Source organism: Lepidochelys kempii, chromosome 11 (genome assembly GCF_965140265.1).
Source record: "Lepidochelys kempii isolate rLepKem1 chromosome 11, rLepKem1.hap2, whole genome shotgun sequence".
Classification (NCBI taxonomy): domain Eukaryota; kingdom Metazoa; phylum Chordata; order Testudines; family Cheloniidae; genus Lepidochelys; species Lepidochelys kempii.
In genome coordinates, this window is record NC_133266.1 from 36,431,299 (window position 1) to 36,457,734 (window position 26,436).

The 26,436-nt window shown below is 40.9% G+C and overlaps 2 protein-coding genes across 15 annotated transcripts in view; both read right to left on the bottom strand.

The window, feature by feature from the left end:
- Positions 1-11,092, bottom strand: part of GALNT3 (polypeptide N-acetylgalactosaminyltransferase 3) — a 50,166-nt gene extending 39,074 nt beyond the window's left edge. For 4 of the 6 annotated variants that reach the window (XR_012154283.1, XR_012154282.1, XM_073305701.1 and 1 more), the window contains exon 1: positions 11,008-11,092. The gene's annotated coding sequence lies outside the window, so the exon portion shown is untranslated. Of the gene's footprint in view, positions 1-9,067; positions 9,652-10,906 lie in introns of those variants that run through there. The other 2 variants (XM_073305702.1, XM_073305703.1) reach the window with 2 other exon arrangements.
- Positions 11,093-12,494: 1,402 nt separating this feature from the next.
- Positions 12,495-26,436, bottom strand: part of TTC21B (tetratricopeptide repeat domain 21B) — a 103,259-nt gene continuing 89,317 nt past the window's right edge. For 2 of the 9 annotated variants that reach the window (XM_073305710.1, XM_073305713.1), the window contains 2 exons: positions 23,690-23,757; positions 17,197-21,297 (listed from right to left, as the gene is read on the bottom strand). In XM_073305710.1, the coding sequence (XP_073161811.1) occupies positions 21,220-21,297; positions 23,690-23,757 (146 nt within the window). In that variant the 3' untranslated portion in view covers positions 17,197-21,219. Of the gene's footprint in view, positions 17,144-17,196; positions 21,298-23,689; positions 23,758-26,436 lie in introns of those variants that run through there. The other 7 variants (XM_073305708.1, XM_073305706.1, XM_073305715.1 and 4 more) reach the window with 5 other exon arrangements.

Genomic DNA, 26,436 nt, shown 5'->3' on the forward strand with positions numbered 1-26,436 from the left:
AATTGGCTGAACAAGAAATAGGACTGAATGGACTTGCCAGCTCTAAAATTTTACATTGTTTTATTTCTGAATGCAGGGGTTTTTTTGTACATAATTCTACATTTGTAAGTTCAACTTTAATGATAAAGAGATTGCACTACAGTACTTGTATTAGGTGAATTGAAAAATACTATTTTATTTTTCTACAGTGCAAATAATTGTAATAAAACTAAATATAAAGTAAACACTGTACACTTTATATTCGGTGTTGTAATTGAAATCAATATATTTGCAAATGTAGAAAACATCCAAAAATATTTAAATAATTGGTATTCTATTGTTTAACAATGTGATTAATCATGTGATTAATTTTTTTAATCACTTGACAGCCCTAGCTTATTGTCATTTGTGCATCGCTTGATTTTTTTTTATACCAGTATGACTGTTTTAAAAATGGCCATGGCTAACATTTTTCTAATATCAGACTTTTACTTCAAACCCCTTTGTCGAAGGAACTACAACACATAGGACTGGTCTACACTAAAAAGGTAGGTCAACCCAGCTACATTGCTTCAGGGTGTGAAAAATCCACACTGCCCAAGTAACATAGTTAAATTGACCTAATTCCTGATGGAGACAGTGCTAGTCAATAGAAGAATTCTTCCATCGACCTAGTTATCGCCTCTCTGGGAAGTGGACTGCATAGGCCAATGGGAGAACAACTTCTGCCATAGATAGTGTTTACAAAGCACTACAGCAGCACAGCTGTGCCACTATAGCATTTCAAGTGTATACAAGCCTTTACAGGGTTGAAATTGAAAGGTGTGAACTCTTGATTTGTGGAGACTGGATGAATTATTGTGGAAAGTTTAAATGTGTTTTCTGTGTTTATTTTTCATGCTAAACGTAAGGTACTGTTTTCACGGACAACAGTATGCTCACGCTGAATTTGTGAATGTAAACCTTATGTTAGTCCTTAAAACAGTGCTCTGTATTATAGGTGCATTTCTTGATGCTCAGCAATCAGGGTGGATAAAAATAGATTTTTTAAAAATAAAAAAAAAATTAAAAATTTAAATAGGATTTTTTTATTTAAATCAGTTTATTGTATTTATTTTGATTTTAATAATAAACTTGTTTACAATTAAATCTGAATTTAATACAAGATATGCTAAAACCTACATTTATAATCTCTTAAAATGTTTAAATAAAAATAAGTATGCTAAAGCCATGAGCCTCCATCAAAAACTGAGTTAAAGATTGCTTTTTAATATAGAGAAAGAATCGGGAAACTTTTATTGTCCAGCTTTATAAATTGGCACAATAAGTATTAAGGGCTTGACCTTGTGGGGGACCCAAGGGCTGTGGTAATGGGTGCAAGAAACTGGCAAAGTCATCACAGACATTGTGACCCCGTCTCTGACTCCAAGAGACACCATAATGTGTATCTGATCAGGATTATCTGCTTAGCCCATCATTTTTGTGGGGAAGGGATTCTGCAACCAAGCATACTTTTTAGCCTATAGCTCAAATATACATACTGTTACTGAATGTGGAAATCAAGACTAGAAGTTACTTTGTGTAAGAGCTCTGAGCATGTGCTTTTCAACTAAAGAATGAATGGTATGGTTTAAGGAGTCAAAATATTTTGCAATATAAGAAGCTTTTAGTTGTACTGTAAAATTAGTGCAATGAATAAGTCATACCCAAAAGACAGTTTTAGTACAGAAGGCCCATCCCTTTGTCAATATTGTGATACACATGGATTCACAGCTCTGCATGTTTAAATATCCATTAATTCAGGGCAAGGCTTAATTTTATTTCATTTTGATATTACTTAAATGGCTGAAATGCATCTACCTGAGTCACACTGCTATAGTGGGAGCAGTAGTGACCATAATAAGAACATAAGAATGGTCACACTGGGTCAGACCAAAGGTCCATCTAGCCCAGTATCTTGTTTTCCGACAGTGGCCAAAGCTAGGTGCCCCAGAGGAAATAAACAAAACAGCTAATCATCAAGTGATCCAGACCATCATCCAGTCCCAGCTTCTGGCAAACAGAGGCTAGGGACACTATCCCTGCCCATCCTGGCTAAGAGCCATTGATGGACCTCTCCTCCACAAACTTACCTCGTTCTTTTTGAACCCTGTTATAGTCTTGGCCTTCACAACATCCTTTGGCAAAGAATTCCACAGGTTGATTGTGCGTTGTGTGAAGAAATCTTCCTTTTGTTTATTTTAAACCTCCTGCCTATTAATATAATATGGTCACTCCTAGTTCTTGTGTTATGAGAAGGAGTAAATAACACTTCCTTATTTACTTTCTTCACACCAGTCATGATTTTATAGACCTCAATCATATCTCCCCTTAGTCATCTTTTCAAGCTAAAAAGTCCCAGTCCTATTAATGTCTCCTCATACAGAAGCTGTTCCATACCTTTAATCATTTTTTTTGCCCTTTTCTGAACCTTTTCCAATTCCAATACATCTTTTTTGAGATGGGGTGATCACATCTGCATGTAGTATTCAAGATGTGGGCATACCATGGATTTATATAGAGGCAATATGATATTTTCTGTCTTATTATCTATACCTTTCCTAACGATTCCCAACATTGTTAGTATTTTTTACTGCTGCTGCACATTGAATGGATGTTTTCAGAGAAGTAGCCACAATGACGCCAAGATCTCCTTCTTGAGTAGTAACAGCTAATTTAGACCCCATCATTTTACCTATATAGTTGGGATGATGTTTTCCAATGTACATTATTTTGCACTTATCAACACTGAATTTCATCTGCCATTATGCTATCCAGTCACGCATTTTTGTGAGATCCCTTTGTAACTCCTTGCAGCCTTCTTTGGACTCTAGTAGTTTTGTCAGGTTTCGGAGTAACAGCCGTGTTAGTCTGTATTCGCAAAAAGAAAAGGAGTACTTGTGGCACCTTAGAGACTAACCAATTTATTTGAGCATAAGCTTTCGTGAGCTACAGCTCACTTCATCGGATGCATAAAGTCTGCTGCAGTTTCCACGGTATGCATCCGATGAAGTGAGCTGTAGCTCACGAAAGCTTATGCTCAAATAAATTGGTTAGTCTCTAAGGTGCCACAAGTACTCCTTTTCTTTTTAGTAGTTTTGTATCATCTGCAGATTTTGCCATCTCACTGTTTACCTCTTTTTCCGGATCATATATGAATATATTGAACAGTATGGGTCCCAGTACAGGCCCCTGGAGGACACCACTCTTTACCTCTCTCATTCTGAAAACTGACCATTTATTCCTACCCTTTGTTTCCTATCTTTTAAACAGTTACTGATCCAGGAGAGGACCTTCCCTCTTATCCCATGACAGCTTAAGAGCCTTTGGTGAGGGAACTTGTCAAAGGCGTTCTGAAAATCTAAGTGCACTATATCCACCGGATCATCCTGGTCCACATGCTTGTTGACCCCTTTAAAGAAATCTAGTAGATTGGTGAGGCATGATTTCCCTTTACAAAAAACAGATTAACATGATTTGTTGGGGAAGAGTGAACATACTTATTATATACGTAATTCTGTTCTTTACTATAGTTTCAACCAATTGCTGGGATCACCTCTGGAGCCCTTTTTGAAAAATTGGCATCATATTAGCTATCCTTCAGTCATCTGGAACAGAAGCTGATTTAAATTATAGGTAACACACCGCAGTTAGTAGTTCTGCAATTTCACCTTTGCGTTCCTTCAGAACTCTTTGGTGCATACCATCTGGTCCTGGTGACTTATTACTGTTTCATTTATCAATTTGTTCCAAAACCTCCTTTACTGACACCTCAGCTCTGTCACCTAAAAAGAATGGCTCAGATTTGGGAATTTCACTCACATCATCAGCCGTGAAGATCAAGGCAAAAAATTCATTTAGTTTCTCTGCAAGAGCCTTATCATCCTTGAGTGTTCCTTTAGCATCTCCATTATTCAGTGGCCCCACTGGTTGTTTAGCAGGCTTCCTGCTTCTGATGTACTTAAATTTTTTTTGCTCTTACTGTTTGAGTCTTTGGCTAGCAGTTCTTCAAATTCTTTTTTTGGACTTCCTAATTATATTTTTACACTTCACTTGCCAGACTGTATGCTCTTTTCTAGTTTCCTCACTAGGATTTAACTTCCACTTTTTAAAAGATGCCTTTTTGCCTCTCACTGCTTCTTTTACTTTGTTCTTTAGCCATGGTGGCACTTTTTTGGCCCTCTTAGTATAATTTTTAATTTTGGGTATACATTTAAATTGAGCCTCTATTATGGTGTCTTTAAAAAGTTTCTATGAAGCTTGAAGGGATTTCAATTTTGCACTGTAGCTTTTAATTTCTGTCTAACTTCCTCATTTTTGTGCAATTCCCCTTTCTGAAATTAAATGCTACCATGGTGAGCTGCTGTGATGTCCCCCCCCACCTCCACAGGGATGATAAATGTCCTCTTGTGGGTTCCAGGACTAGCTGCTCCAAGAAGCAATCATTTAAGGTGTCAAGAAACTATCTCTGCATCCCATCCTGAGGTGACATGTACCCAGTCAATATGGAGATAGTTGAAATCCCCCATTATTATTTTTACTGAGCTTTTTATTTTTATAGCCTCTCTAATCTCCCCTAGCATTTCACAGTCACTATCACCGTCCTGGTCAGGTGGTCAGTAATATATCCCTTCTGCTATCTTCTTCTTCTTATGTCTCCGACCTTATCCCCATAATATGCAAGTTTACATTTCAACTTTACATTACAAACCTTCTACTTGCTCCCCTTTTCAGTTGCTTATACCTTCTCAGATAAGTTACTTTTGGGATGAAACTGTTTGTCCTTAGTTCAATTACTTCTTTCAAAAGATCGACAAAACTCAGCCAGCCATTTTGGTCTGCGTATGTAAGAGAACGTCTCAAGAGTCAATGCTACATTTGTTGCATATGCAAGTGGTCAGCAGTGGAGGCTGGATTATTCTTGGCTACTCACTTTTAAGCCCCTACTCCTAAAGTCTTTGGGAACCTGATCTTCATGGTGCATCTGTGGATGGCAGGAGTGGACAATGCAATAGAGGTAGCATTCTACCTCCTTTCCTGCTTTCGAGAGGAATTCAGCTTGAGTTGTGTCTCCTCTTCACTGGATTTGGGGGAATTTTGTGGCCTGATCCTATGAGATTTGTATGGCTACGCCCTGACATTCTCACAGCAGGTCTCTAAAGGCAGTGGAATTATTATCTGTACATACAGATATGTTTTATGGTTGGGCCCTTAATAGCCAGTTTAAACAATGTTAGTTCTTCTGACTGTTGAGGCTCTTAGTCATTGCCAGAGAAGTGTAAAGGTACCTTAATGTAAATGAGAATTCAGCCCCACATATCAATGAATTGTGTGTGTATATGTATGTATGTATATATTTGAGATTTCAAGCTTTGACCTGTGATATACAGAAGGTCAGACTAGATGATTTGGTGACCTCCCAGATAAGGGATTCATAGAAAATTGATATTGTGGGACACCTCCAGTGTAAAAGCAAGCTGGACATAATTTTGTATTTGAATCAGAACCAATTTTAGCATGATAAATTACAGGATGGATTTGATTTAGATCACTAGTCAGGAAGACTCGACTTAATCATGGATTTCTACATAAAAGTGAATTCTTGTTGGTTGTTATAATCTTAATACATATTCTTCACAACTCAGAGATAGATGAGACCCAAACTGGGTCTCTCTTACGCCTTGCTGCCATTATAGGTTTTCCCTTCTAGTGAGAGAATGGTATGGTAGATCTCAAATCAATGAAGCCTGCACTCAGAAAGACCTCAAGACTTCTGGAATATGCTGCTCAAACAGTTTCACTTTTGTTTCTACTGCCTGTTCCTCCCTTCTCACGTTTATCTCCAGACTTCTTCTCCTTGTCCAGATCTATTCCACCCGCAACAATCTTCTATTCATTGAACTTTTTGAAACTTTGCAGTTTTAGAGAGAGGTAAGGGATTGACTCTGTATACACAAATTTGCAGAGGGACAATAGGGTTGAGGTCTTATTTCTCATATCTATATATTATGTATGTATGTATTTATTTAAAAACATTTTTGCTGTTAACAAGCATGTTATCTCTGGGGACACAAATCCACAGTTTGAGAACAGCAAAACTAAACATCTCTGATGGTCTCTTCTAGACTGAGCACTAAGTCCCATTGGGTAGATAGAAAGATTAACCTAAATAATCTGTACAGAAGCCCCTGGAACCCCATAAGATTGGGTCCCTAATCCATGAACTATTGGAACTCATTTACAAAACTTTTCTTACAGATTCCATGAATATATTGTGTCATACTATAGAATTAGAATTTATAATCCCTATTCCATGATGAGATACCTTTGAGCTATAATGTATCTTAATTAAAACTATCTTTAGATAGGTTTTTTCCTCAAAACAAAAAGCATTTTATCAAAAAAATCCAATTTAAATAAAAATCCAATTTTTTAAAATTTTTTTTAAATAATTGATTTTTATCCACCCTGCACTTAACTTAATAGTCTAGATCAGCACCTATCAACTAAACACAAAGGAGACAGAACAATGGACTGTAAGAACCACTAATGCTCTTGCAATACAAGATAAGGCACTTCAACCAACCGTCCCGGGCGGTAAGAATGAACCGGATCAGCGGCCTTAATATATTGATGCATGAGTGTGGCACTCAAGGGGGCGCCGCAACCGATCCTACGGATACTGCCAAGGCAAAAGTCTCTAACAACTGTGCATGTGGGCACGCACACACTTAGAATGGAATCGACATGAGCAAGCACTCGAAGTAGTACAGCATCAGTAAGGGTTTGATCCTGTAAAGTGAAGACTGCTGAGCACACTCAACTCCCAAGATGTTCAGAACCTCAAAGAATTCAACTGTAGTAGCACAAAATGAGTAATGCCATTAGTTTTCCACTTCCAGCCACCATGTCCAGAACAAAGAACAGGCAAGGCAGATACTATGATTAAGGCTACGTTTTAGTCACGGGAATTTTTAGTAAAGGTCAAGGACACAGCCCATGACCTGTCCATGGGCGCTCTGGGGAGGCGGCACGTGGCTTGGGGACCCCCGCTGCTGCTGGGGGTGGGGGAGCGCATGGGTGGCAGCATGTGGCCTGGGCTCCCTGCCTAGCTCCTGGAAGCGGCTGGCATGGCCCTGTGGCCCCTTGATGGAGGCATGGCCAGGGGGGCTCCACACGCTGCCCCCACCCTGACTGCCTGCTCTGCAGCTCCCATTGGCCGGGAACCATAGCCAATGGGAGCCGCGAGGGCAGTGCCTGCAGGTGAAGGCAGTGCACAGAGCTGCCTGGCTGTCTGCACCTCTGCCTAGGAGCCCTAGGGAGGGAGGGACAGACATGTTGCCGCTTCCAGGGAGTCCCTTGAGGTAAGCACTGCCCCGAGCCCTCACCCCCTCCCACACCGAAACTCCTGCTACTGCTATGAGGGCTGGGGGGAGAGCAGTTGCCCAAGGCTGCCCCAGCAGCTGTCGGTGCGGCTGTCCCAGGGGCTGCCTGAGCAGCTCGAGTGGCCCCCGGGTCAGTTGCACCAGCAGTCATGGAGGTCCCGGAAAGTCATGGAATCCGTAACTTCTGTGACCTCTGTGACAGACTTGCAGCCTAGCTATGACGTTAGCATTGAGAGAGAGAGAGAGATTTTTTAAATCCTGAAACTAAACAACAGATACCAAATCTCAAAACACATATTTCAATTATTGTGTTTCATCCAGTCCTGTACTTCCCCCACCTTAGTCTGTCTGTTTGGGCCTTCACTGAACCCTTTGTAGGATTGTGGCCATAGAGAGCACGGTGACAGGTGCCATGGCAATTAGGGAGGTTGCACTAACCTAGATAACTCAATAAATCAATTACACATTTGGCCTAAAGTACCTAGACATAATCCAAAGGATATTTTAAAGTAAATTCTTTTCTAACTGATGCAATACTTTTAAGGTAATATAGGTAACATTAAAACTAAAACATGGAACAAATGCTGTTATTTAGTGTCAGAAGACTACTGTGCAAAATACCATAAATATATTAGGAGCCATGTAGATAACTTTAAATACTATACTGTGGGTTTCACATGTTTGATACCGCAGGTATGTTAAAATAATCATTTTTCATTTTAATAAAATATTTGTAAAAACATGTAATGATTTTGATTATACTTATACAAAATGTTTACAACAAAAATTTGTAGCCTGGGAGTTTCAATTGTGTGGACTTCTAAGTTTACCTCATAACTACAATTTTTATAAACCAAATCAACTCTGAAGGCCACCTATCGAAGACTCAAGAGAAAACTTGATAAATCATAAAACTCCTTTGTCCAGGGTCTTAAGAGTATAAATGAGGCTTCAGAGAGGGAAACATAATTCAATAACAGGTTTTTAAGAAACAAATCATAGAATATCAGGGTTGGAAGGGACCTCAGGAGATCATCTAGTCCAACCCCTTGCTCAAAGCAGGGCCAATCTCCAATTTTTGTCTCTCCCCCCGAATATAAATCAGATGTGAATTATATAAAGATAGTGAGAGGGAGCTGATTAAATGATGCACTGAACACTATCTTGTTATAAAGACAGAGTGTTGTTACTGTTATGAGCTGCGTAAAGCCTTTTTATGGGTCAAGTTAGATGGATGTCAATTAACACAACTGTAAGGATATATTAACCTACCTATGGCAAAGGGATCATGTGAATGCCCTCATCTGTTCATTCCTTCTGAGGTTATGTCTACACTCAAATTGCTAGTGGTACAGCTGCAGCAGTGCTTCAGTGTAGACATTCGCTATAGTGACAGAAGTTCTCCCTTCACCGTAGTTAGGTTATAGCTACACTTAACACTTTAGCAGCACAGCTGTGCCACAGCAGCGGTTCACTACCTATGCTGACCGGAGTTAAGCCAACTTAATTTTGTAGTATAGATCAAGCTTTTATCTATCTCCCGGAGACATGGTAGATAGGTCAACCTGGGTTACTTTGGCATCTGTCAGCCCTGGTCTACGCTGCGTGGGCAGGGGTCCTAGCGAATAGCGTAGCTGAAGTTGGCATATCTTAGGTCGACTTACCTGGCTGTTGATGGGGAGCGCGTTCGGGGATCGATCACTACCCGCCGACCCAGCGGGTAGTGAAGACCTGAAGTCAGTGGTGTGAAAATTCCACAGCTGTGAGAGACACAGCTGTGCTGATGTAAGTTTTCAGCATAGACCAGCTCTGAAGCATCTTGCACTGGTCACTCTCCGAAGATAAGATGGACCATGGGTCTGACTCAGTATGGACATTCTTATATAATCCATCCAGAAGTTTTGGAATGTTTTGGAGGAGGGGCTTTGCTGAGTATTGTTTTGGATAAGTGTGTGTTGGAGAGAGAGAGAAAAAATTAGCAGAACAGAGAGAAACTGAGAACAGACAAGAACAAAGAGGCAGAGGCAAAAGGCAAGAAAATCAAGCATTAGCTTCTGAGCACAGCATGACCCTAGAAAAAGCTAGATAGCAAGTTCTCTGGGTCTAAAGTTGGCTAAAGAGGCTTGATGCTGTAAGCTAAGAAACTGGACGTTTTGTTCTTTCATAGAATATCAGGGTTGGAAGGGACCTCAGAAGGTCATCTAGTCCAACCACCTGCTCAAAACAGGACCAATCTGCAACTAAATCAAGTTTTTTCCTCCTGCATTCACAGAAGCAGGACTTTGTACATTCCTTGTAAATAAACAAGACTGCATAAAACAAGAAGACTCCACCCACTTCTACTTCCAACTGGAACATCCACAGCAGTGGCACCAACTGCGGGAGGGAGAGAAAGGGCAAATGCTCCCTCCCCTCACCAAAGGTTTCTTGGTCTATACTACAGAGATAAAAGGATCATGATCTGACCTCTTTTAAGCAGTGCTGCCATACTAAATCAGTATGGCTTCTGTCAGAGAGGTCTTGAAGCGTTCCTCCAGCTGTATAATCACACCAGTACTGAAATCTGATCTGGCTGTCACTCCAGATGGAATGGCCAGGCCAAATTTCAGGGAGTGGCCCTGTGGACCGGGTTACACCACTCAAATTTGGCCTGCTGCCAGCTAGAGTAGCATTGCAACTTGGTACACAGGGAATCTGTTCCTGTACAGCACAGCCTAGTCTGCCAAGAACTCTACTCCTGGTGGCACTGGCTCATGCACTGTGTGGATAAGAAAGAGGAAAGACTCCTAGTGGAGACAGACACAAGGTCCCAGACCAGAACAGCTTGTGTGGATGGGCAGGGACGATAATTTACATCCCCCCCCCCCCCAACACATGTGTCTGATTTGGAGCCATTGGTTTTCCCAGGGCTCTAAACTCTGACAAGCCACTTAAGATTAGAAAGGGGCAGCATTATATTGAGGAGCAAACAAGTTGCCGGCAGCACCTTAACTGAGTCATGAGACTAGCCAACCCAACCAGGATACGCCTCCTTTAGTCAACAGGTCTGTTTGAGAAGCGGTCCGGATAACAACTAGCGTTTCCTGGAGACTTGTTTGCCCTTCGTCACACAGCAGCAGCAGCTCGCTTCTACTTTCTAAGCAGCCTTCAGCAGCCGCTTGGCTTTGCGCCTCCCCGGGAGCGGGCAGACACACCCGGCCGCTAGACACAGAGCGGGGCTGAGCTGCCGGGGGCTGCGCTGGAGCTTTTCGCAGAGGACCGGGGGTGGGGGTCCGTCCCCGGGCGGGGTGAGATACCCACGGCGCTCCTGTTTGTCCGCCTCGCACGGGACAGTTACCGGGGAGCTGCGGCCACCACCCGCCCTGAGGAGATAGGGCTAGGCCCTGCCAGCACGCAAGCGGGGGGCCACGGCCGCGAACCAGCCGCTACCACACGGGCCGGGATGGTGGAGCAGTAGCGGCCGCCTCAACAGGGCTCCTAAGGGACGAGGCGCCCCAACTTACCGGCCCTGGGGTCCTCGCACCGCGCCCTGAATAGCTCCCCCCTCCCCGACCCAAAGGGTCGGCGTCGGCGTCCAACACCGCCGGCGGCGGGGACGGCTCACCTAGTGGGGCGGGAATACGCGGAACAGGCGGCCGGGCTCTCCTCAGCGCGCCTCTCCAGCGGCGGCGTCCAGGTGAGCTCCAGGGGCTGGGGCCGGGGCCCGCACTGCGCCTGCGCACAGGCCCCTCCCCGGCTTTACCTGGCCGCCCAGGTGCGCGAAGCAGGGAGCCTGAGGGAAGCCCGCGTGCCCCAGCCGCCAGGGACGCTCACCGGCCGCGGCTCCACCTCGCCCCACGGGCCCTCGGCGCTCCTTTGCTCCTCAGCATCTGCTGCTGACAGGAAGGCTCCTCCTGGGCGCCGACAGCAGCCGGCGGGCGCTGTTGGCTTGAGATACGCACCTGGTTTTCCCGAGCCCTGGTCTCAACCGGGGTGGGGGGAAGCTCCCCCGGCCATGGGCCCAGCCTAGAGGTTGCAGAATTAGCCCTAGGAAGCTCTCACCTCCACATGAAATGCATATTAATCTACCAACCACTTTAAGAGGAGGAAGAGGCTTCCCACTTCCATGGCCAAGGGTCACAGTTTCAGCTGTGCCACTCAGTGCCAGTCACACTTTCCCTCTTCTGCCATACAGGAGAGTTTATTTCAGGTAAGTAGCCATCGACCACTTCTGTAGTGGGGTAAAGTTTACATATTGTTGCCTTTGCTTTGAAACACTCCTACAAAGCCATGATCATTGCTCCCCCTACCCCACTTTGTCAGACTTGCACAATCCCCTGGTAAGTTACACCTGACCAAGCAGCGCTGCATAAACAGTTCAAACAGTCCTCAGGACTCTATTTTTCTTAGTTTTACCAGATTTCTGCTATTTAAAATTCATTTAATTCTTTGGGATTACATTACAGGATTTACAGAATATAAACATTAGGGTAGGGCCTGCTAGTCAGTGTTCATACAGCACTTACTATACTGAAGGCCACAGCTGGTGTAGGGTATATATCACACTATGTCTAACAATACACTGTTGTAATATTATAAGAATTACTGTCTTTTAATAAAAAGAAAAGGAGTACTTGTGGCACCTTAGAGACTAACCAATTTATTAGAGCATAAGCTTTCGTGAGCTACAGCTCACTTCTGAGCTGTAGCTCACGAAAGCTTATGCTCTAATAAATTGGTTAGTCTCTAAGGTGCCACAAGTACTCCTTTTCTTTTTGCGAATACAGACTAACACGGCTGTTACTCTGAAACCTGTCTTTTAATACATTTTGGTTTTTTTGGCTTGCCCCATCGTTCATCAATTGCATTTCACAGTAGATTCGGCAGTTCTTTGCTTTAATTAATTATAATCTTCACAGAGGTATGACTCATGTGACATGAAGACTGATCCATATTAAGAATTTTTTAGTTCTGTACAAATAAATTTGAACGAATGAACTGTGCCTTGTCTAACTGCCTTGTTCTAATGAGGGTTCAGACAAAAGACAGCAAACACACTTGAAGTTAGATTTATGTAATGTTAGAAGAAGCTTACTATAATGAAGATTCCACAAGACGCACTACAATTTTATTATGATCATATTGTTTGCATACACATAGCACAAAAGAAATATCAAAACTGTACAAATCTTAATATTTAAACCTTGTACCTCACAGAACATAGCACATTTGGTAACATTTCCCTTAACTTTGTTTTGCCCCTGTTTTCTATAAATAGTTGCATGAAGTGAGTAATTTTTAGGAAAATTGTGTAATTTTCTACCACCACCCCCCCCCCTCCGTTTAATTTCCAAAGTGTAGATGTGTTTTCTCTTGCAGGTTTCAGGGCTGACATTTAATTGAGCAAAAGGATAAGTGCTGCATGTAAGCTTTGGTTGACCAGGTACACTCAACACGTGTTACTGGGGAAAAAACATTTAAAAAGCCCTTAGAGATAGGATCACAGTGAGTTCCTTCCTTTTATAATGGCAGAATAAAATGTCCTCTCAAACAGTGTGTCACATACTGCAGAAAACTTTCAACTTTACATATAATAAATTCAGAACCAAATTTGAGGTGTGACTCTGTTCTGAAAAGTGATTTGGTTGGGAAAAATGACAAGGGGATGTCCTATATTTGTGTCTTTCAGACTTCCAGATCAAATGTTCTTTATATATAACTTTTTAAAAAATTAAACACAGAATCTCAAAGTCAAGCTGTCTTATTTTCTGGCTCACTGGTAAGTATTCTACTAGAATTAAGATAACTAGTTTTGCTGAGCCAAAATGGAATCCAGCTCATTCTCCTATAGTTATACTGACTGCAATGGTAACAGGAATTAAAAAAAACCCTACAACTAACAATTTTAATCAGGAAAGCAAGCACCTAAAATTTCTGGTTCCACTGCGTATGCAATCTGGATCTGGGCTTAATGACACTGAGCCACATGCTTACCATGATTCATACTAATCTATGCTGATTACTGAGACCACTTCCAGATTATGAATACAAGGTATTCCCGTATGAGTTCATCTAAGTAAACTCTAGTCTACCTCCTAGGCTTTATCTCCACCCTGTAAGATGTTAAAAGTCCAACTTGCCTTGCCTATAGTAAAATTCCACCAAATGTTAAAAAACACTTTCTCCTAGTGAATACAGTCTAATGTGTGGTGAGCATCATGTTATCTAACCCCATTCTATTCAGTCATGTTCAAATATGGCAAAAATTTGTAATGTGCACACCATCTAAAAAGATGTCAATTTTCAGGAGGAGGACTGTATTAACTCATTTCTCAATTTTCTGCTAGTTCGCTAATTATCAATACTAGTGTTATGTATGTTTAAACAAAAGGCTGAGCAGGGGAAAACCCATTTTCTCTTCAGAGTTATTTCTGCAGTGAAATAAAAGTGGTTCAATTGTAAAAATAATTTCTATTTGCACTCTGATATTACAAAATGAGTTTATGATTTCAAAGCAAGATTAAGAAATAAGAAGCTGGCCCTGAAAGACCTTTTTCAGGATGTGAAATAATTGCACTAGGAGGAACACAATGTGGCAGATGAGTTACACTACTTTATCTAATTTTTTTTTTAAACCCATGGTCCACTCTAGAAGTCCTGTAAGTAATAGAAAAAACCCCCAGATCTAAAGTAAGAGCTAGGGCTATAACTTTTTCAAATAACAAGGGTTAAATGTGTTCAGACAATTGAATAGAGGTAGCAGGTAAAGTTCTGTTCATGGTGTGTTTATAATCACCACAGGAGTAGAGCTTAGGGGCAGTGAAAGGAGGGAGTTTCATTAATGTGGTTGACAGAAAGGGGGGACTCGAGGTCTGGAATGAGGAGAACACCTGGTCAGGAGTGAAATATGGCAGGGACAGATGGATGCTGTTGTTTCAATTCCTGCAGAGGTTAGGAGCATCACCTCAGTCCTTATTTGGGAGGTTCAGTTTCTGCACCACTGCACATCCCAAAATGGTGCTCCTAATATCAACAAGACTAGAGCATCAGATGCCCCTTCCTCCAGAACATACTCTTCCTCACCAGCTTCTATGACAATTATTTAAAGCTCTCGGGGTTGTTTCTACTATCTTGCACTCTCTGCCATACATTAGGTTAAATACAATCAGAAGTACATGCTTTCCATTTGAAGTACTAGTGTACATTACTAATAAAATTTTCTTAAGTCAACAATGAACAAAATAAAGATTGTGTTGTTCTAAAGGAAGCATTGTTACACAGGAAAAAAAAGTGGTTTCCTGAGGCTTCATCAATTCCATAGGTCACTGCAAATCTTAGAGCATATTGCATAAATACCGGAGAAGGCACAGCAATTTGGGGCCACTGAAATTTCACTTGGCCAGCCAAGCAAAGAATTTGTAAAGCAAATAGCCAAAACCCAAAAAGATGTAGCACACCATCACAAGTAGACAAAGAAAGAAAGCACTAGAGAGGGAACACTGGTTTTGGAACCTCTGCCAACTTGAAGAGGAATGTTTTAATCTTAAGCTAGTGTCCTGATTCTCTTCCCTCAGGAAAAAAAACCAAACACAGAAAAAAATCTTTTCACCAAAATGTAGAAAAAACCCAGGAATTTTAGAGACAGAACATTATAAGTCCTCTTGTCCACCCCATACTAGCATAAATTGGTCCCTACTGTACCCATTTGAATTTGAAATGACTAATATGCTGTATATTATTTTATATTTTAATAACAGTCACTTAAAATTTGTTCTGCTCAGTTTCATCGCAGCATTCCTAGTTACATGCCTCAGGCTCTCTCTAAAGAAAGATACACATCTCTTCCGTGATGTGTGTATCTTTCAGTTACTTATAGTCAATATTTTATACTTCCTGTTGATCATCAGTTAGCAAAGCCATACAAATTTACTTTCTCCCCACCCCTCAGGTCAGTCCCTCCAGGCCTTCATTTTTATTTATTTAGCATTTAACAAAATGGGAAGGAATTCAGAATCTCTTTCTGGTACTGAATTTCCCAGAACTACATCAGTATTCTATGTGCAGTCTCACCAGTGCTATACAGAGAAATCAGTTCCCTAGTCCATGACATAATGCCTTTGCAGACAGCTCAAAATAGCTTTTGCTTTCTTTGCCACCATATCAAATTACAAGCTCCTATCCAATTTCTGTCCATCATCACTGTAGGTACCTTTTGGCATTGTTTTCCAAGAATCTCCAATTGAATATCCGTGTTTACGATTATTTCCCCCTAGATCTGTTTGTATTTTCCAGATTTAATTTCATATCTCACCCATATTTTTAACATCTGACTTGGTAATTTTTTGTCCCTGCTGATATTTGGAGCATCTTTTAATTTAGTACCATCTCTAAATGTCATTAGTTTGCCATTTACCATTTCTTGCAGATCATTCAAAGCTATCCTGTTTTTGGATGCTATCACACTGATTCAGAATATTCAATAACCAGAATACGGAGTTATCTTTTACTGGAATATGCAAAATGTTCAGTGTAAAACTATTCTAACAAAAAACACGTTTACTGCTTTCTCATGTTATATTTATCCAGATCTTTTCACATGAGGCCTGAGAAGTTCTGTCTTGATAAAATGATGAAATTTAAAATGCTGGCATTCAGTATTTGTTTACAATACAAGGAACCATATTATCCAAAACCAGTTTTAAAAAACATTGTTCCCAGTAAGGTGCCTGTGAAAGTTTCTACAATTTCCCTGGTGAGCATAGGCTAGGTGTAACTATCTTCTGGATGAAGGCCCTGATCCTGAAACTTTTACGCATCTGAGCAATTTTACACATTTAAGGATTCCCACATGCTGCAGTGATAATGGATTGTTAATACTGATGAGTCAAATACTCTATTTTAAGTGTAAAGTTTTCTTAATTGAACATCAATGTTTGATGCTTAATATTTTAGTACATGCTTCAAGGGTAAAATCCTGGCCCCACTGTTTAATGAGTTTTGCATTGATTTCACTGTGGCCAGGATTTCATCTCTAATGTCTAATCTACAGTGGAAAAACTCTTTTCAAAGACTGTTCTTGTCAGAAAGGTTGCTGGCCAGCACAGGCTTAGTCCAATGATAACTTCATATGAATAAAATTACTCATGTTTCAGTGTTTGCAGAATTAGGGTTTAGGTCCCTAATTTAAAGTTGTCCCTATTATGGACCCTCCTTAGTGTGGCTACAAAAATTTGCAAAGTGGTTCATAACATAGTTAGACCTAGTCTAAACTGGCCAGTGCAAACATGTTGTACTCTTATTTTAAAATGATTCAGTATTAGTTTGATTAGTCTGCTTATTTTAGCTAGTGAAATTATTGCCATTTTACCTCTAAGATAATTGTTATGGTCTTAGCATAGTGCTCAAAACAGAGAGAGAAAAGCAGTCTACCAGAACCTGTTCTGCTTACAGTCAGAAAAGCTACCCTATGGACGTCGTCCTAGAAAATATTTCAGGGATCCTAAACCAAAAGGAGGGGGGTGAGAAGACACCTTTGGTTTGTGTTGCTATAGCCACAGGACACTTAGATCTCAAGTGAATGAATCAGTAGAAAACACACTCACTCCCCTCCCTTGTTCACCAAAGGCAAGAGTGGAAGATGGGTTGCTAGGAAACATCATACTGAAGATTGGAGCTCTTTGAAATTAACATAGCTGACTTCCCTCAGTCTCAGGAGCCTCTTCTATTCAAAACCATTATTAGGAAGGTGGCTTGGAAAAAGGCTGCAAAAGAAAAAAATACTAAAATAAGAAACAGCAGATCAGGAATCAGCATTTCCAATTAACTGGAATAAATAGAAATGAAACAAGGTCATTCAGTTAAAAAAAGCAGCTTGAGAGAGAAAGTAAAGAATACAAAATGATAAGAGTTTGAAGTGGTTCATATGTACCAAAGAGAAAACAATATTTAATTCATCTAAGAAAAGTACATTTAAGGAACACTTAAGACAGACTGTCTATAATCACAGTATACTTTTTCATCTTTAGATTTAAAAGGTTTCTTCTCTCACTTCCCTCCTAAAAAGATTTCATCCTTAACAAGACATTAGGGACGAGAAGGCTCAGGGATTCTTAATGGAAGATTGGAAGCCTTTTACCAGGGTTGCCAATATGAATACAGCCCTGTTTGGTAAACAAAGGAAATTATAACAATCAGATAGATGGTAGTTGCGTGCAGAAAAGGACCTAGGGGTTACAGTGGACGAGAAGCTGGATATGAGTCAACAGTGTGCCCTTGTTGCCAAGAAGGCCAATGGCATTTTGGGATGTATATGTAGGGGCATTGCCAGCAGATCGAGGGACATGATCGTTCCCCTCTATTCAACATTGGTGAGGCCTCACCTGGAGTACTCTGTCCAGTTTTGGGCCCCACACTACAAGAAGGATGTGGAAAAAAAACTGGAAAGAGTCCAGCAACAAAAATGATTAGGGGACTGGAACACATGACTTATGAGGAGAGGCTGAGGGAACTGGGATTGTTTAGTCTGTGAAAGAGAAGAATGAGGGGGATTTGATAGCTGCTTTCAACTACCTGAAAGGGGGTTCCAAAGAGGATGGCTCTAGACTGTTCTCAGTAGTAGCAGATGACAGAACAAGGAGTAATGGTCTCAAGTTGCAGTGGGGGCGATTTAGGTTGGATATTAGGAAAAACTTTTTCACTAGGAGTGTGGTGAAACACTGGAATGCGTTACCTAGGGAGGTGGTGGAATCTCCTTCTTTAGCAGTTTTTAAGGTCAGGCTTGACAAAGCCCTGGCTGGGATGATTTAGTTGGGGATTGGTCCTGCTTTGAGCAGGGGGTTGGACTAGATGACCTCCTGAGGTCCCTTCCAACCCTGATATTCTATGATTCTATGACCTTGTAGTCCTGTTCAGTTCCTAGCAACTAGTGTTTACATCACAAAATGGCCATGGATCAAACCTTCCTTACTCTCTCCCCATAGTTTGCTCTTTCAAATGAGACAGCCAAGATTAAATGGACAAGGTGGATGAGGTAATATCTTTTAGTGGACCAACTTTTGTTGGTGGGAGACACAAGCTTTCGAGTTTACACAGAGCTCTTCAGGTCTTGGAAATGTACTCAGTGTCACAACTAAATACAAGGTAGAACAGATTGTTTAGCATAAGTAGTTAACACATTTCAAGCTCTGTGTAAGCTTGAAAGCCTGTCTTTCTCTCACCAGAAGCTGGGCCACTAAAAGATATTACCTTACCCATTTTGGATTGCTAATATCCTTGGACCAGCATGGCTACAACACTATATATGAAGATTAAATGGATACAGAAACAGAACTACTCGTGCCTCTTTTGAATAGCATCTTCTAAGTAGCATCATGGAATAGACCATTCAATTTTCACTTTAGACTTAAAAGCCAAGTGTTGATCCAGCTCCCATTAATGCAAATGGAGAGAGGCTGAGGCTGGCGAAACTGGGTTGGGTGAATCTGTGGCTCCCCTTCAGTGATTCAGGGGCTGTATCTACACTATCAAAAAAGGGACCTGTGATTCATTAGTGCCCTCTGGTGCAGTTCTGATGGTGGTAATAACTGTGGAAGCTGCAGAGAGTCCAGGCCTGCCTATAAGCCTTTACCATGTCATCTAACCCCACTGTTAGACAACACACTAATAACAATGCCTGAGTCCCACTTAATACAACATCTTTAACCACTACCCCCACCAGTAGAGCTGCATTAGTGAATTATAGATCTCACTTTTGCTAGGGAAGACAAGGCCAGGAGTAGACATACTGCACCATAAAACACATCTCTGAGCACAGTAGATACAAGATCTGTGTGGCAGTCAATATTGTTCCATCTGAGCAAAATAATCATTCACAAATGACCTCAGGGGCCAATCCCTCCACAAGACAGCAGCTTTTCTTCACCCATAATCTACAGGATTTGGAACCTGCATCCGTCCCTTCCTCTGCAGCCCTCCCAAACAGTCCCTTCAACAAGAACTGTCAGAGGAAACTACGCAAAGTTAACTTTTCAATTTCCTGTGTTGTGTCCCTCACCCACAGATTTTACTGCAAAATGCCTTGATATGGTCCCTGTTAGTTTAAAGAAAGTCAACCTGGATATTGTATCCCAATTACTGGTAGCTGTGTCAGATATGATTTTGAAGTTGTCTCCTTGATGTAGGCTACACATCCTTAACAGACATTTTCAAGTGTCATGTCTTTTATGGACCTTACAAAATGTCAACATAAGAAGCCAGAATTACTTGAGGAAACACTGGCTATTTTAGGAAGTTAATTACTGTTTTAAAAAGTTCTCTTTTCTTGCCAAAATAGCTTTTTTGAGAAAGATAAACACAATGTGCTATTTGAAGACATAATGCTGTAGTGTAACAATTTCTGTAGCGTAAGATATTAGACCAGTCAAGAGAAAAGCATTCAGAACCCATTCACTAGTCAGTCTTTCCCATTTGTGGGATGAAACTGTTCTTATAGGACAGCCAGTATCTTGTGTACAGAGTACAAAATCTTTGATTGCTATACCCAAACTTCTCTCTCTGCAAAACATTTATAGACTAAATGAGACAAACCATAATTTGCTGCACACACATAACTATTAGTTATACATGGACGTACTACATAAACAGATAGACAATCAAAAACAGAAGTATTTCAAAATGAAATACTTCTAGTTCGAGCGTTAAGAATATGTCTCACAACTGGGAATATTGATTTTCCTAACCTTTTAAAAATCAATTAAATAGCTATACCAAATAGTAAAAAAAATTAATCTTTGTTACTAAATGCTAAATCTCAATTAAAATGTCATTTTCATTTAAAACCATATTAAAATATAAACTTACTGCTTTCCCAGTTTAACCATATAGCTCAGTTAAAAGTGAATGTAAAAATAAAACCTCATTTACAAATATCTCAGTAGCAACGGTATAAAGAAAGCTTACATTGAGATTGCTAATTAAGTCCATTTGCTAGAACTGAGAAATCTTAAGTAATCACTGAAGGAGAATTAAGGACAGGTTTCTTCTTTACTGATGAACAAAAACAGTGACCTCCAGAGGAGGAGAAAAATTACACTGAGTTTAAAATGCTGTGCCACAAATGACAGCACTTAAGAGGGGAAATACCTTATTCTTGTTCCATTCATTCCCTGCCTCTTCTCTGATCAAAGATTGCTATATGCTCAGGAATTATAGAGTGTTAGTCTATTTTATTTTAAACACAAGTTATTTACAGTGTCTGTTATCTTCCAAAAACATTTTCAAATTATATTTGAAACTTTTTGATAGTAAGTAAATCATCACTAGCAGAAGATGATGAATATTCTAGTTGCGGGTGAATCCATTTGTGAGAAGTGTATTCAATCAGTACTACATAAACACATGTGGCTTTCACTGTAGCTATTTGTATTTTCAGATGTCACTTCTTCACACAGCAAAGTAGTATTTCTTCCAGTTGTGGAACAGGACTGCGAGATTGGTTATTTGTTTACAGTTTAAAGTTAGTACCTTCTAGACGATAGCACAGGAAATCACTTGTCATTTAGTTTCCTGTCTAGTACAAAATTGTAATTCATACATACTATTTCTTTTTAAGTTTATTAAATCCTGATGTACAAAAGCCTCCTCTACTGGAGAAAAGATAAATCCACAACTCTGAAGAAAAAAAATCTCTTTTGTCCTTGAAGAGTAACTATATATGAGATCTGGACGATGTATACAGTATTTCTAACATTTACATACTGAATGGTCATTTCTTCATTGTAATATCCAATACATAATTTCCAAAATTGGATAAAAATTCAGTGATTCATACAAATAAGGTTCAAGTCCTTAAGGATGCACGAGCCTTGTCAAGTATTTCCTTTCTGATCTTTGGGTAGTTTGGGTGTGCTTTTAGGACCTGTTAAAGGCAAACAATACACACAGTTTAAAACCAGTTATAAAGCATGCTAAAATGAACAAGTACTGTCATCAGATATTTCCATCATCATTTTGAGCTTCATTTTAAGCCTTCTAATAAATCAGTAACAGTTTGATGATTTTGTTTATAAATACATAAGATATTTCATCACAGCAGATGTACAATGGTCATAAATAGCTGTATCATAAAGACAATCTTGTCCCTTCCATCCACCACATGGACTTGGGGGAAACTGCAGGGAGAAACTAGCCAGTGACTCAGGCCATTAGGAGCACCTGCAGAAGCAGCCAAACAGGGACCATCAGACATTCAGAGAACTTTCTAATTTTGACTGGACTTTCTTTGCTCTGTGCTGATTGGCTGTTTGCTCCAACCCTCTCTCTCTCTCTGCCTTCTAATAGGTTAGGTCTGCTCAGGAGCTGGAAGGTGTAATTTCCAGTTTGAGAAAACATACCTGTGCTGGCTCTGATCGAGCTAACATGCTAAAAATAGAAGCATGGCTGTAGCAGTACACGTTAGCCACCCAAGTATGTACCTACTGTCTTGGACAGGATTGTTGTTTGGGCATCTAGCGCATCCCAGTGCTCTCCACATACTTCATCTCAGCTTCATTCCACAACAGCCCCTTTCCCTGTTCTCCACTGCACTGTCCCCCTCACATCCTTGCCTTTAATATCCCCCTCCCTTCACTTTTCTTTCCATTTAGCTCATCACTTCCTAAGTAACCTCCTCCCCCCCACCCCTGCAATAACAAAAACAAAAAACATGGCTTTAACATGAGCTTTGCAGACATTATTCACTTGGCTTCTCTGTTATATTCCTTTTCTGAGTCCTGTGTGTGTCTCGACAGTTTAACTCCTTGGGCTATGGACTGTCTGCTAATCTGTTCAGTGCCTAGCACAATAAGGCCCCATTCTTGCTTGATGCTTAGGCATGACCATTATAAACATAATTAATAACAGATGATTATAAAGATAGTATTTAACTGCACTAATATTCAAATATACATTTTTTCTCATAACCTCCAACCTCATCCATTTCATCCCTCAGATTTAGAATGTTTGAGTCAGCCACAGTTAGAACAGTTAAATAGAACTGTTAATAAATGTTAATTTACACCAAATTTCAAAAGGTTGTTGTGGTCATATAAAATTTATTTTACAGAGACACTACTGAAAAGTTACTCTTCTACTAGCCTTTCATGTGACATGAACATTGGAATTCTGCTCTCAAATTTCATTAACTTGATTTACATCATATAGAACTGTACCACGTTGCAACCACAGGGCAGCAGAGGATACTTTGCCTTGGCTCTGATATACAGTGGGAGACAGCCTAAGTTCCCTCTAAGCTGCGCAATCACGCAGCAGCCTGTTAAGCACTGAGCAGGCACTCAGGGCTGCGGTGGAGAGAGATTACTCTCCCCCTCCCCCAACCCAGCCAAACCCTGGACCTGCTGCAGCTGGGGGAGATCATAGAATCATAGAATATCAGGGTTGGAAGGGACCTCAGGAGGTCATCTAGTCCAACCCCCTGCTCAAAGCAGGACCAATCCCCAATTTTTGCCCCAGATCCCTAAATGGCCCCCTCAAGGATTGAACTCACAACCCTGGGTTTAGCAGGCCAACGCTCAAACCACTGAGCTATCCCTCCTGTGCCCCAACCCAGCCTGGCCTGGCCCGGACCTGCCATGGCTTGGGGAGAGGCGCCCCTCCCCCAGCCCCAGCATGGACCTGACATGACCATGGGTGAGGCGCACCTCCCCCGCAGCCCAAGTACTGCTGCAAGGCAAGAGAGCTGCAGAAAGTCCTCCCTGCCATCACAGCCCCAGGGCAGCCCGCACCCCAAACCCATGATCCCGGCCCCACTCAGAGCCCACACTCCCAGCCGGAGTCCTCCAGCCCCAGCACCCCAACTCTCTGCCCTAGCCCCGAGCCCCAGCCCAGAGCCCACACCCCCAGCTGGAGTTCTCACCCCTCTGCCCCCAGCCCTGGGCCCCCTCCCACACTCGGAATCCCTCGACCTATGAATTTTGTCATGTTCATCAATATGGAGGTGATGTGGGTCACACATCATCTCCATGTTGGTGTACATAACAAAATTCATTCCACACATGGTGGGAAAAATTAGAGGGAACACTGGAGACAGCTACTTTCTCAGTTATTCCTTGATGATCTGAGGAATTTAGGAAAAAACAGGTTGAACTAAACCAAGTAACCTGAACGTCTACCAACTTTATGAAATTAAACAATTTCCGAAGCTAAATGCTACATAATTTGTAATTCCTGAATCTGAAAAATACAAAAATAACTCAGTACCTAAAAGGAAGTTATAGTAGTGCAAACAGTTAAAATATGAATTAAAAGCCTACCTTATGACAAATATCAATTGCTTCTACGTATCTCTTTCCTTTCAAGTAATTAAATGCCAGCTTGTATCCTGTAAGCAGTGCAAATACCCATGACATATTATGCTTAAAATTAAACAAAGAATAAAACATCACATTCAAGTTGAAAATATTCCAATGGTCAAGTTTACTTAAAAGAAAAAAGTTGGAATAACTGTTTGCTAAGTGGTCTCCAAAACACCCCTCTGAAACAGGCAAGTTAGGTAGAGCTCTAAAATGAGTTTTGAAGGCATTTTAAAATTAAATAACTTATCACCAGATATATTTACACACAGGAACAAAGATTTACATTCTAAAGAATATATAGTGGTAACCCATATTAAATTAAGTTGTCATGTCATCCTTCATGACCTCTCACACTGGGCTATGAATCACTATTTTGATAGAAACTACCCTTTTGATAGTTTAGTTACATTAGGTGAGGACACAAAACTAAATAAAAAGATACAACAAGAATGGAAAACTTGTTTAGCTGACTATTTTCTTGGTGGAACTCACTTCTCCCTCAATCAACATATTTGGACTGTGCCCCTTGCAGCAAATATCAGAGGCAGTTAACATTTGTTTCTGGGGCACCAGGATTTGGCCACATCTCTTCTGTACTCACCTCAAATTCTCTACCAACAGTACAGAGAGATGGTTCTATGGCTCTTGAGAGCATCTTTGTATTTTACCTACCCCATTTTGTCAGCTATAACATGATGGGGGAGTAGAAAGCCAACAGAAAGGACCTTGATGAGTTGGCCTTGTTGGGGATATAGATATTTGAAAATTCTTGTCCCCCAAGAAAAAGAACATGGGGAATATTCTGCATACTGCTGCCTCAAAGAAAGCTTTAAAAGTCTGGCCTGCATGGGCTAAGACAGGAAAGCTGAAATGCTATTCTGTTTGTATCTCTGCAGTCAGAGAAGCTAGTAAAAGGACACAAGGAATAGCCAATATCCATAATGACATGGGGACTAATCTGATATTTGCAGGAAAAGAGGCACAGCCCAAATATCTCAGTTTGGGGAAGAGGTCAGAGCCCAGAAATAAAAAGTCTATGATGAGTAATTTCCAACAGAGAGCCATAAGGAAGTCTATAGTTCTGAACAGTCTCTATAAAGCTATCCTACATAAGCAAATGGACAATAAAATGACCAATGTGTAAGGCTACACTTCAGTCACGGGTATTTTTAGTAAAAGTCATGGACAGGTCATGGGCAATAAACAAAAATTTATGGCCATGTGACCTGTCCAGGACTTTTAGTAAAAATACCGGTGACTAAATCTTGGGAGGTGCGCACCAGGGAGCCGCTGCTGGGAGGCTGCTCTGGCCGCCCAGGGGAGCTGAACAGCTGCTGCTCTGGCTGCCCCCCAAACAGAGGCAAATGCAGCAGGCTGCGGCGCCGCTCCAGCAGCGGCAAGTGTGGCTCTCCCTGGGGCCACCTGCTTGGGTGATGCTGGGGTCAGCCACACTGGCCACTGCAGAAGTCACGAAAAGTCTCAAAATCCAAGACAGACACTGAGCCCTACCAATGTTTACAAGGTTTACATTCAAGCTGAAGTTTCTACCGTTTTTTCTAGCATTAACTCTACTGCATGAGGATTGTAACCCTAGTATTTGTGTACACAATGAAAAATAGAGCCATACAACAATTATTTTCAATTGACCATGATTCTACTGTATGCAAAATTATATCTACTTTAGGTTTTTTAAGACACTGTGGTATAGTATCTAGATGCCAAATGACTTAAGTTTGCATGTTTGCTCCACACGCCCCCCAAAATGTTTCAAGAAAGTTGATGGGCAAGTTCTGTGCTGGCCTCATTGAAATCAACATTTCTCTTGGGCCTTGGTCTGTTGAGGCAGCTTCTTCAAAACATAGTTATTTGAGTATCTTTATGACACCATCCAGACACTCCATAGGCCAGCCCCTCAGTGTGAAACCCGTAGATATAATTCACTGTTCTCCACTTTCTCCTCCTAGGAAAAGATCTTCAAGAAAGATTAGCTCAGAAGCCTTGGCGAAGGCCAGTTACCATTTGATCATTCTTGTTCATTACGAGCATGCAAAATGAACACTTCAGTAATCTCGTTCTCTTTATGGAAAGATGTTCCCAGCTTCCTATCTGCCTCCTTTTCCTATTTTGTTTCCTTTCCAACCTTTAGACCCTTAAAAGCTTTTCTTGGTGCACTCTGACCTTCCTTATTTTCTGTAGACAAGTACACCTAGGAACTTTTAGGTAACTGCCTAAACCTGTAGATTATTGTGTTTTAAGTTGATAACAAATGTAGTTCCTTTACAGACACTGTAGTTCCTCTCTAATATACAGTTCACTTAAAAAAATGTGTGAACCTGAGACAAGGAGATTTAGGAACTGCACCTACAGAAGTAAATGATGCAGCAATTTATTGTATACAAGGTAGAGCTGTACATTATGAAAACTGTTTTCTATGCAATCTAGAATACCATTATCATTCCACATCCTTTAAAAAAAGTACAAGAGAAGCCTGTAAGAGGGTGCATTGTAAACTGTTCATTTTTTTGAGATGCCATCAACACAGTCCAAAAGCGGGAACTGAACTTTGGAAACCACCATCCTGTGAGTGTGGAGGTAGGTTTTATTTCAATAAAAAGTCTGCCTCCTGTGTACAGTTTTTGTACATTCTTCTGTATAGAATGGTCTAAAAGTAGGAGACCAAACACATATTCCAATAGTTGAATTCA